Here is a 12,201-nt window from a genome sequence, read left to right on the forward strand (position 1 = left end):
CGCCTCTCCGGCTGTCGTGCTTTTTCTCAGCACCCCCAGTGCCTTCCTGTTGTCTCCTTTGTTCAGTCTGCACCTTCTGCTGTGCTTTCAGGGTCCAGGTGGTTTTATCTCATTTTAAAATTATGTTATCCTAGAAAATACTCTTTCAATTTGTTTATAAATCCTCACTGGTTTACTGACTTTAAATGTTTCCCGTAAAATACAGAGCCTGAACTTGGAGGACCAAATTGAGAGTGATGAGTCAGAACTGAAAAAATTGAAGACTGAAGAAAATTCATTCAAAAGACTGATGATTGTGAAGAAGGAAAAGCTTGCCACAACACAATTCAAAATAAATAAGAAGCATGAGGACGTTAAGCAATACAAACGCACACTAATCGAGTATGAAGTTATTATCCATTTTAGTGTATTAGAAAGTGATTAGGAAAAGTTAATACATTCTTTCCCCAGGATTCCAAAACTACTATATTTTCAAAAAGGTTTTAAATAGTTTTATCTTTATTTAGTCACATTTAGGTGACTAAAGCAGATGGGTTAATTATGAAACTTATACTGCTGGATCTAGGTTTAGAGATGTTTTAGCTACTAGGTTTTTTTTTTTTTCCCCTGGATACACAATTCCAGTTCCTTTGTATCATTCTGCACGAGGGTTCTGGTGCTACTGCTTGTGTCAGTGCACTTTGGAGACTGTGGCCTAGAGATGCGTTAGAATGAGTCAGCCGGTCTGTCTTACGGTCTAGCTGGGCTGTACAGTTACAGCTTTCACTGAGAAAAAGTCTTTATTTTTTTATTCTGGTAAGAATTAATACTTTGCTAAACATGTTTTTTATCAGCATGTTGGAGTATTTCATTGGGTCTTCTCCCCATCAGTTCTAAGAATGTGTTTTTGGAATACCTGCCCCAGATATGTTTATGACATCATTCTTTCAGTCCTAAAAGATGATCAGTAGAGATCAATCATCTATTTCCTTCGCACTTCCTTAAGCAGATGAAGAAAAAGGGCAGAGCCTAAGGATTCTGTATTTGTCATCAACCTGCCTGGCAGAAAATTTGTATTAATTCGTAATCCCACCAACAGTGCCTAAGTGTGCACAACTAGGGAAATGTCACTTAAAATCTCCAATTTTTAGAATAGCTGTTGGGTGAAAAGCTCACCCTATGCCACGACGTGATTATAGCACCATGCTTTGGGGTTTTTGTTTGTTTGCTTTTCTATCTCGAGAAGAGTTTTAGACGTGTTAAACAAATACTGACTGACACAGGATCACTTTGGAATCAAAATTAGAATTAAGTGTTTGCCTTTTCGGATGCTTAAGAGGATTATATATTAGCTGTCTCTGTTTTCCTTTAGGGATTGCAATAAAGTTCAAGAAAAAAGAGATGCTGTCTATGAGCGAGTCACCACAATTAATCAAGAAATCCAGAAAGTTAAATTTGGAATCCAGCAACTAAAGGATGCTGCTGAGCGGGAGAAGCTGAAGTCCCAGGTGGGTGTGTGTCCATAAGAAATTGATTTCAGGTCATCTCATGGGTTTAAAATGTAAATTGTCACCCTCATTATGAAGATTTTGTCCGTTTCTGGATTAGAAGTTGACCCCACAGGTCCTTTACTTTTATTTTCATTTATAGCACCTTTTCTATTGTAATTTCCTCTAAAAAGTTTCTCCGTTTTTTTTTTCCTGATAAAAGGATCTCAAAAGTATTTCTTAACATCAGTGTTAAATATATTGGAGGTGTTAACTGAAACAAAACAGCTTAGCTTGGTCCCATGTGTTATAGGACTTTTAATGATACCTTTATCACAATTACCTAATATCATTTACTATGTTTATTCTTTGCTTGTTTTGAGTACATTTATTTTATAACTTCATAAACAGTCTTAAGTGCAATGAGAACAGGCATGTTGTCTTGTACATTTTTACCTTTCAAAATGCCAGTCCTGTGTCAAACATAAAATGTTTCCCCGTTTCTATCCTTCTTTTAACTGCCAATGTCTCTAACAAGTCTGTTCCTGATACGTTTATTATATCCCCATTCTCTCCTGAACTTTCGAAGTTTGATTTATATTGTCAAGATTGTTCTACTAGAACAGTCATCTAAACTGCTCTACCAAAAGTCATTAAAAATAGCTCTTTTTCATGCAGAATCCCTTGGCCTTTTGTTCTTTTCTCAGTATTCTTCATCTTGCCTACCCTTGGCACCTTTGATTCAGGTTTCTGAAATCCCTGATAACCTGATAAATATTTCAACACTTGCTGTCACTACTTCCCACCATCCACACCCAGTTTGCAAAAATTCCTGATACTAAAAGATCCACAGAAGTCAATGCCCTTACCTGTTCTTGGGAACTTTTGTCCCCCTGAAAGATTACACTGTGGCACTTGTCCATGTGAGCATCGTCTCAAGGCTACTTTAAGAGGAAGGAAAGAAGAAAGAACTGGAGGAAGGAAAAGGAAAGTAAAAAGAAAACAAAATGGTTGTGATTCTCCTTTCATGGTCTGCCCAGTGCACTGTCTGTCCTGCTTTTTTTCTCTTTTCTTTCTGTACAACTACTTTCCTTTTTCCTGCCCCTTAACTGAATATTCACCACGATTCAGCCTTTGGCCCTATGCTTATCTCCAGAATGGGGATTACAGAGACCTTAGGAGATATTTAATCCTGCTTCTTAACCAAATCAAATCGATAAATATTGATGTAGTATCACAAGGTCTGGGTAGTTAATGAACCAGTTAGTAACGAATTAGTAACTAGTTACTAACTCAAATTTCAGATACCTTTGTTTATCAGTCATAAAAGATAACCACACTCACCTTATATCACTGTTAGTTTTGTGCATGTGTCTCTTGCCGGTAACATTTTATGTTTCTTGACAGTAGCAGTCATGTACTGTTAACCTCAGCATGTGTCAAACCATGCCTGGAATGGTGCCTTACAGGTATGCGCTTGCCTTAAATGTTTGTCAGATTGAAAGGTCACCTGGCATGGTGTTTCTTAAAACCAGCTGTGTATTAGAATTCAGTGATGAATTTAAAAATAAACAACCCCCATCCAAACACCTTGGTTTAGACTCTAGAACAATGGGGTCCACAAACCTGTGTTTTTCAGTGTGGCTTTTGAGAGCTGGTGATAGTTTCTACTTACTTGTTTTCAGTGGTGTAGCACTCATGACCAATCACGCTGTTCTGCTAGGACAGCTTTGGTTGTAAAGTGCTATTTCTTATTGAGTTTAAAATATTTATTTCTGTACTCCAGTGAACCTAGATCTTCTCTCTGCAGAAGGTCTGTGCCTTCTCTTACTTAATAACCTTTCAGACATTTAAGGACAATGATCATGGTTTCTTTTCAGCCTTCTCTTATTCAGGTTAATTAGCCCCACTTTTCCAGCCTTCTTTATGTAGCTTAGTTTTCAGACTCATTACTATCCTGTTTGCTGTTCTCTCTACTCTGTTTCCTACTTATCTTTATTCTGTTTAAAAGGTAGAACCCAGCACTAAACACAGTCTACTAACACGGTGGTGTGACCAGCCCCAAAGCTGGATTTTGGGCATCAGCGTCTTGCCCTCGACCCACTGAGCTTGTGATTAGTTAAAGGACCCCTGTCTTTTTCACACACGGTTCTGCCAAGGTAGGAGTTTTTCACTGTATTTTAGTGCAACTCTTGCTTTTAATTCAGGATTTTACCATTTCATTTTACTTATTTCAACCTAGATTTCAAAAATATCAGGATCAGTTTAAATTCCATCATTCACATCAGCTGTTTCTCCTTGTTCAGTGTCACTGCATATTTAATTAATCACAAGCCTTTTTCTCCAAGTTAAAAATGTTGAGTAGAACAGGGCCCTTTGCTGCCTTGTATTTTTATTCTTCAAAGTGGTGTAGAACTTGTGATCACAACTTTATGTACAACTGTTCAACTTGATAAGTTATTCTAAACTGCCTTTACCTGGTCTACATTGTGATACCTATTTGTTCCACAGTAGCATGGGAAGGTCTCTAAATACTTTGTTGAAATCAGGGTACTTTTTGTCAGAGAACTCTCCTTAGTTTACTTTATAATCATCCACTATGAAAAAGAAACAAGTATATGTTAAGATTGCCAAATTGTTCTTTGCACAAATTCTGTTGAATTCTAGTGATCCTATTCCTTTTTTCATTAAATATTCTTTCTCATACATAATTTATCTCTTCTAGTTTCAATTATTACCTTTATTTGGGTAACTTTCAAAAATCTGTTTCCTGTTCTGGCCACACACAACAAAAATGACATATATAAGATTACATCCAGCGTCTTTCTGTGTCTGTCCTGCCTCCCTTTCTCTCTTCTTCCCCTTCCTCTGTTTCACTCAGTTTCTTCCTGTTTCTTAACGGCATCATCATTTTCTATCATAAAGAACTGACATTTTGGACTTGCGTTAGATAATCCTGATATCTAGACAATCACCAAGTTAATTTCATGATTTTATTTTACTCAGTGACACTATTTGTAACTACCCCTTTCTGTTTACACATCTCTCACATAATTTTGTAATACTCATCGATTGCAGCAGCACTTGCTGAATTTCTTCCTTGATTTTAGATTCTTCTGTATCAAATCCACACTGAGTACCAAGTGGATTTAGATGATACCAAATTTATCCTGCTAAAATATTACTCTCAATGCAGTACTTTCTTGTTTAAAACAGGAACTGGTTTTCCACAGTCTATTCGTTCGGGCAGTACGGCCCGTGCGTCTATGAGATGTCGGGCGTCACCCTGACCAAGAGAGTAGGCACAAGTCCACCCACCTCTAGACTTCCAGAATTTTGTATCTAAGATGATCATTTCCCTTACTGAAGGTTCAGTAGAGATTATATCCTCCATATAACCTTCTCTGACTCCTTGCACATATCTTTGATTTCTCTCCTCTCTCAGACACTACAGCACTTTTAGTCTATTCTAAGAAATCTGGATCTTTGCTGTCCAGTGAGGTAGCTCTTAGCAATGTGTGACTATTTACATTTACATTTGAATTAATTACAATGAAATAAAATAAAAAATGTTTCCTCATTTGCACTAGCTATATTTCAAGCACTCAATATCTAGTCTGGTGTGTTTATATGTTCCTTGAGGGTAGAAAGCATAATTTCATCTTCCATTGTACTACTGTATTATTTACAGTGCCACTTACAGAAAGTACTCCATAATATATTTGGTTGATTAATTAACACATACTTGTGTGATAAATGGCTACACTGGGTATAAAAATCCATAGATTTTGTATAATCTTAAATATCTCTGATTTAAAAAGTGAGATAATTATTGGTATCTAGACCAACGCTGCCCAATAGAACTTTCTAGAGTACTGCAGCCAGCGGGCACATGTGGCTGTTGAGCCCCTGATGTGTGGCCAGTGCAGCTGGGGAACTGAATTTTGAATTTCATTTGATTAAGTTAAATTTAAATTGCACTAGATTGAAATAGTCACATGTGGCTAGTAGTTATCATATTAGATGGTGCGGAACTAGTTTTTGAGTTTAAAAATACTTAACTTCAATACAGTCATCACAGTAAGACTTATTATATGTGAATTATTGTGGATTAATATTATAAAGTTCCACTTGGATGTAGAACTCAATTGGGAACTTTAAAATAGATAGCATTTATCAGAGTTATGATCTGTCACCGTTAAACACCTTGTGAGGGTTGGCTCAGGACTTCAAGTGTCTGTTTGCTCCTGTGTACGTGCCCTGGAATTGGCTTTAATCTGCCTCTGCAGGCAGAATTTGGCTCCTTGAGAGTATGTTTGTCCTCAGGAGGAGAATGCTCTTGTGAGTGTGCTGAAACGGTTGGTTCAGATATTTACAGATTGTATATCTTTATTTAGCCATGCTTAGTTTTGATAGTTTCCTATAAGTAATATCTTTCTGCCAAATTTATTCAGCTTTCTTTTTAGTATGAATAAACATATACCCCTATAGAACTAGGAAGTTAAATTGATCTATAGCTGCTGAATCTGCTGATTTTTTTTTTAAATGGCATTCACACAAGCTAGCAACTAATTCACATTTAGTTTTCCTGAAGGATTTAAGAAATAAAGCTTTCAAAAATTTTTGATTTATTTTCCTAATGGTTTATATTCTATCATAGTTATAATAATTTGATCTCTGCTTAGATCTTGGAAATCTAAACACACTCTTCTATTTTTGTATTAGGATTTCATAACTGTTTGAATTTTTGGAGAGCATTTAGCCTTAAGCATATATTTACATTCGCTTAATCTGGAGTAATAGTTGTTTTTTGGAACACTGAATTCGTACTAAATCAAATTCTAATCTATATAATTTATTGAAAATCAGATTCTATGCTAGAACTTAAACTTAGATAAGTAGTATAAAACCATAGGTTTAAGAAAAATTTTATAGGAGAGATGCTTAAAATTGAGAACATTGTACCCATTTACTGTTTGTCTTCCCCTGTTGGAAAAGGGTGGCTGTTTTATTTCAGTGGCAAATCCCGTAGCCTTATAGAATACCACTGTTTCTTGTACCATGGCTTGAGAATTGTTTTGTCTAAGAAAAATGAATAATAAAAGGAGGATTAATATTATATTTGGTAAGTATGAAAATAGAAAATGTATACAGGCTAATATGTTTCTTATTTAATCTATAAAAATTGTTTTGCTTTCATTTTTTTTAATTCTTAGCACATCCATATAAGTTGTGAAATATCAAACCAATTTTTTTTTAAAAGAACTCAAAGATATAATATATTTTTCAGTCCTGTAGATGACTTATTAAATCTGTTTACATGTCTTTTAAATGATGATTAGGGTCAAATACAGTGGTTATAGTTTATCTATAGTAATCTAGTTATTCCATGTTTAGCATGGAAAACTCTAAAGTAAAATTTTTCTTTGGTAATTATAAATGTTTATTTTTAATGTCTTGGAATCCTAACCATTGTCACACGTCTCTGCTTTGTTCTTTCTAAGCAGCAGACTTTTTTGATGTGTTTGTGCAGCTCACAGAATGAATTTTTAATAAGAGCAGGTGTAGTACACACGCATGTGTGTGCATAAGAGTTTAGGCTTTAAAGTATTAATATGAATGAAACTACTGGAATTCTTGGAACTCATTTTTAGATTAGGTTGTTGCATGGAATAATTCTTACTCTATTTCATTGTCTACTTAGGAAATACTTCTAAACTTGAAAACTGCTCTGGAGAAGTACCACGAAGGCATTGAAAAGGCAAGAGAGGACGGCTGCGCTAAGGTAGACGGGAAGACAGCGGAGCTGAAGAAGAAGATGTTCAGAGCGCCACCCTGATTAAACCGAATTATATGTCTCTTTGTAAATAGCTCGCCATCTTTTAATCTTCTGTTTGGAAAGACAGTAGTTGAGTTGAAGCTAATGGAAGTATCAGCAGTACCAAATAATGTAGCCTCAGTCAGTTCTTATATACTCTCATATGTGGCTAGTTTATAAGATAAGAATTCAAGGTAGACTTTTATTAATTTAAAGTTAAAATAACTTGTGTAGCTATTCATGTCTCTACTCTGCCCCTTGCAAAAAGTTGTAATAAAACGAAACTGGTTACCTATGAAATATGTTTTTTCTGTTCTTATCATGGCTGTTGTCTTGTTTGTTGACATGCAGAGTTGTGGCATCCTTAAGGCCTCACTGTGCCCTAAACATTGTGCTTAGGGATCTGATTGGACCCTCATGTCAGCAACTCTAGGTCGATACTTTTATTACTACTTTACAGATGAAGTGACCATATGACGGTCCCCAAAGGTTAAGTAGCTGAACCAAAATGTGAACTGTGCTCGTGTGATACCAAAGTCTGGAATGTTCCAACCGCACTGCACTTTCTAATGCAATCATTTGAAAGAAAAAGTTTGGGTGTGGTGGTCTGTTTTGTTCTTGATGCCATCGGCATTTTCATGAGAAAGATGAGTTAAAATGCATAAAATGGTTACAACAGTGCCTGGCACTTGGTAGACACTCGATACGTGTTATCTATTAGTATTTAGAGTCCTGAGAGTGCTGGGACGTTCCTCTTTGTCAGAGATAATAAAATGCTGCAGGGAGAGCCCAGGCCTTCAGCAAGAGGAAAGCCCTGGAATGGGAGGAGCAGAGCAAAAACTGGGTGTCCAGGAGGAATAGATGGGGGTGCAGAGTTGAGCTACTGCCCTGTTCCTTGCTTGCTGCTCTTTAAATAGTCACGGATTTTCATAGAAAGGGCTGCCCGCGAGGCCAGGTAACAGGTGTAAACATGAACACGTCTCTCTCACATTTAAAAATTTTAACCACCATGTACCTATCTCTACCATTACCTACTGCCCTTTTTTCCCCGCGACCAAATTTCTAGAAAACCTGTTGTATACATGCGAGTCTATTTTATTTCCTGTCCATCATGGCATTGTTCTGTCCATACTAATTCTCTGAGCTTTCTAAGGTCACCAAAAAATTCCTAGTTACCAAAATTCCATAGATACTTTTTAATCTTTATCTTTTTAAAATTCCACCTGTCCAATACTTTTTTTCCCCTTTGTCTCAGTAACACGACTCTGTTGGTTTTCTTAATTCCCTGTCCCTTTTTAATTCCCTCTCCTGTGGGCCTCATTCTCTGTCCCCCTCCTAAGTGTTTCTGCTCTCTGGGCTTCTGCCGTTGGCCCTCCTCCTCACAACCTCTATGCTTCTAGAAAACTTTTGTCTGCACCCACAGCTTCAATCTACAGATTAGACATCCGTACAACTTTTACTATATTTGCATACATTTGATTACATTTGTCATATATCTCGTGAATTTCAAACTTGGAGACCCCATGGTCAGTAGGTGTATCTTACCTTTTGGCATTTGGATGAAGCCTGTCGGACCCCTTCAGAATCATATTTCATTCGTGAAATAAAATTCAGGATTATAAGGGAAACCAATTAGATTCAAATATGATTATCAAATATCTAGAAACATTGTGATAAAAGCCATTCTCACTGGAGTTAAGTGATATCTCATTGTGGTTTTGATTTGCCTTTCCCTGATGATTAGAGATGTTGAGCATTTTTTCAGATGTTTCTTGGCCATTAGTCTACTTTCTTTTGAAAAGTTTCTGTTCATGTCCTTTGCCCACTTTTCAGTGGGGTTCTTTGATTTTTTTCTTGCTGATTTTCCTGAGTTCTGTGTAGATTCTAGTTATCAGCCCTTTATCAGATGTGTAACGTGAATATTTTCTCCCGTTCTGTAGGTTGTCTGTTTGCTCTCATGATAGTTTCCCTGGCCGTGCAGAAGCTTTTTAATTTGTTCAGGTCCCATTTATTTATTTTTGTTGTTGCTGTGATTGCCTTTGGGGTCTTCTTCATAAATTCTTTCCCTAGGTCAATGTCTATAAGAGTTTTTCCAACATTTTCTTCTAGAATTCTTATAGTTTCATGCTTTAGGTTTAAGTCTGTTATTCACCATGAGTTGATTTTTGTGAGAGGTGAAAGCTGTGGGTCCTGTTTCAGTCTTCTACATGTAGTATCCAGTTTTCCCAGCACCATTTCTTGAATAAGGATTCTTTTCCCCAGTGTATGTTTTTGTCTGCTTTGTCAAAGATTAGATGGCTATATGAGGATGGTTTTATATCTGGTGAAAATGGCTTTTATGAAAAAGTCCCAAAACAATAAATGTTGGCGTGAATGCAGAGAGATAGGAACACTCATACACTGCTGGTGGGACTGCAAACTAGTACAACCTCTGGGGAAAGTAATATGGAGACACCTCAAAGAGCTACAAGTAGAACTACTATTGGATCCAGCAATCCCTTCACTGGACATCTCCACAAAGGAAAAAAGACGTTCTATAAGAAAGACATCTGCACTCGAATGTTCATAGCAGCACAATTCACAATTGCAAAGATGTGGAAACAATCCAAGTGCCCACCAATACATGAGTGGATTAATAAAATGTGGTCTATGTATACCTTGGAGTTCTACTCAGCCACAAAAAACAATGGTGATCTAGCACCTCTTGTATCCTGGATAGAGCTGGAGCCCATTCTACTAAGTGAAGTATCACAAGAATGGAAAAACAAGCACCACATGTACTCACCAGCAAATTGGTATTAACTGATCAACACTTATGTGCATATCTAGTAATAACATTCATCGATGTGGGAGAGGGAGGAGGAGAGGATGGGTGTATTCACACCTAAAGGGTGTGGTGTGCACCCTCTGGGGGATGGCCATGCTTGAAGCTCTGACTTGGGCAGTGCAAAGGTAACATTTGTACCTTGCCCTCCCCTCGTAATATGCTAAAATAAAAAAGAAACATTGTGGTTACTAATATCACCAACTATACTTTTGCCCATGTTGGAAAAGGAACTCACCTACTTTGTCTCTTATGCCACTACATTTCACTTTATTAGATCTATTAAGTTAGCAAGAGCTATGGATTAAGGTACCCAAATCCCCCTCTTATGTCTCCTTTGCTCCTGTTGCTATTTTGCATCCTCATGATTTCTCACCTCATATACTGGCAATAATCTTCTTACCAGCTCCTGGTCTCTAACCCAGCCTTACAAAGAAATTAAAGTGTTTTACCTGGGTAGACCTTGGGTTTCTTGAGGCCAATGACAAATCTGTTTTAGTATCTCTACTGGCAGTCACTAAAGTGTTTACTTAAGGAATAGCCATTTCTCCCACGACCAAATTATATAGTCATTGAGATCAGATTTATATCAGTCCAGCAGGAAACACTATCTTTTATGCATTTTCTCACACTAAATATCAACATATGTTTTAGTAGTTTGTTATCTTCACTCTCTACTATTGCCACCAAAGAAGTAAAAAGCCTTATTCAAGAGGCCCTGGGTACAATGTACATTAGAACCTATATTTGGCTGTTTTGACTGAAGAATAAATTATAATATTTAGATTTTTTTCTCCAGAGCCTTCTTGAAAATGACTATTTGGGCCATGCAGTCTTTTAAAGTTTATTAATATAGGAAAATTAATACTCTGAAGATGTAAATGGCATCATACGTACATGGCACGTGCTGAGGCCTGACCTTAAAGGGATGTTGTGCAGATACAGACTTGGGTTATCATTTATGAGTTCAGGCACTTAGCTATATGGAGAGCAAATATTTAATTTCGAGTTCAACTGACATATTTCAAGGAGCTAATCCATTTTGTGACAAAGCAAGGGAAATTGAAATATGCACCTCGCAGGCTGAGGTTAATACATCTGATTTTAGTTTAACGGGATGTTTCCTATTTTTAGTAAGACCAGAAAAATTTTATATGAGATTCCATTTCAAATTCAGGGCCTGCCAGCTCTTTCAATTAAGTGGGCACCTTCCGTGTGATTGAAATATGCTTCTCATCCTCCTGTCCATGCTGCCACCAGAGGGCACAACACAACGCGCATAACCAGTGTGAACATCCCTGGAGTTTAAGGCTTGAAATGTAAACGCTGAAAATTTTAAAGTGATAGCAACAACTCAAAAAAAGAAAAACGTCAGAAAGAAATTAGAGACAATTGTTTGGGGTTGAAATAGGTTCTAAGTAGTATCTTAAGATTATTTTTAAATATTGCTATAAGGATGATTCTTATCATAGGGCTCTAATTCTGACCCTCTGTTTATTATCTTTTAAAAATTATTTTATCTAGGTTATCCTCCTTAGTAATTGGTTCAGAATTTCTAGCTCAGATTCTGTGCAACTCTTAAAATTGAATTTTCCTGAGTCAAGAATTTGAGATTCCATACAGTGAGCAAATCATTTGGGAAATGAACCTAGAACACCAGGTGGCATTGATATGTCCGTGTGACATTTTCTGATGATGATCTTGTAAAGTAAGTTTCTACCACCAACAACCTCCTCAACACTATTCTTACGGCCACCACAGAGACCTCCCTAAAATGCAAACCCCAGTGCTCTACAAATCTTTGACCGTAACCCATAATACTTTGAAGGGCAACATTTTAGTGGATACCACATAGTGTATTATGGTAGTTCTCAAACTTTAGTGCATATAAAATTTGTCTGGGGTGTTTGTTAAAGGTGTCTCACCCCCAGAGGTTTAGTTTGGTGGGTTTCTGAGGCTCTCCCCTTACAACAAACACACTAAGTGATTCTAATAACAGTAATCCTTGGTGACCACTTTAAGAACCGTGTGTGATTCAGAGCATAAACTAGAATCAGTCCTCACATTACTTTCCTTATAAAACGAGAATGACA

The 12,201-nt window shown here is 36.9% G+C and overlaps 1 protein-coding gene across 2 annotated transcripts in view; it reads left to right on the top strand.

Moving 5' to 3' along the window:
* The window catches only part of NUF2 (NUF2 component of NDC80 kinetochore complex), a 32,494-nt gene extending 24,895 nt beyond the window's left edge, over positions 1–7,599 (top strand). For both annotated transcript variants that reach the window (XM_045546597.1, XM_045546598.1), the window contains exons 12-14: positions 206–381; positions 1,352–1,487; positions 7,171–7,599. In XM_045546597.1, the coding sequence (XP_045402553.1) occupies positions 206–381; positions 1,352–1,487; positions 7,171–7,305 (447 nt within the window). In that variant the 3' untranslated portion in view covers positions 7,306–7,599. The remainder of the gene's footprint in view (positions 1–205; positions 382–1,351; positions 1,488–7,170) is intronic.
* Positions 7,600–12,201: the final 4,602 nt, after the last annotated feature.

This window comes from Lemur catta, chromosome 3 (genome assembly GCF_020740605.2).
Source record: "Lemur catta isolate mLemCat1 chromosome 3, mLemCat1.pri, whole genome shotgun sequence".
NCBI lineage: Eukaryota > Metazoa > Chordata > Mammalia > Primates > Lemuridae > Lemur > Lemur catta.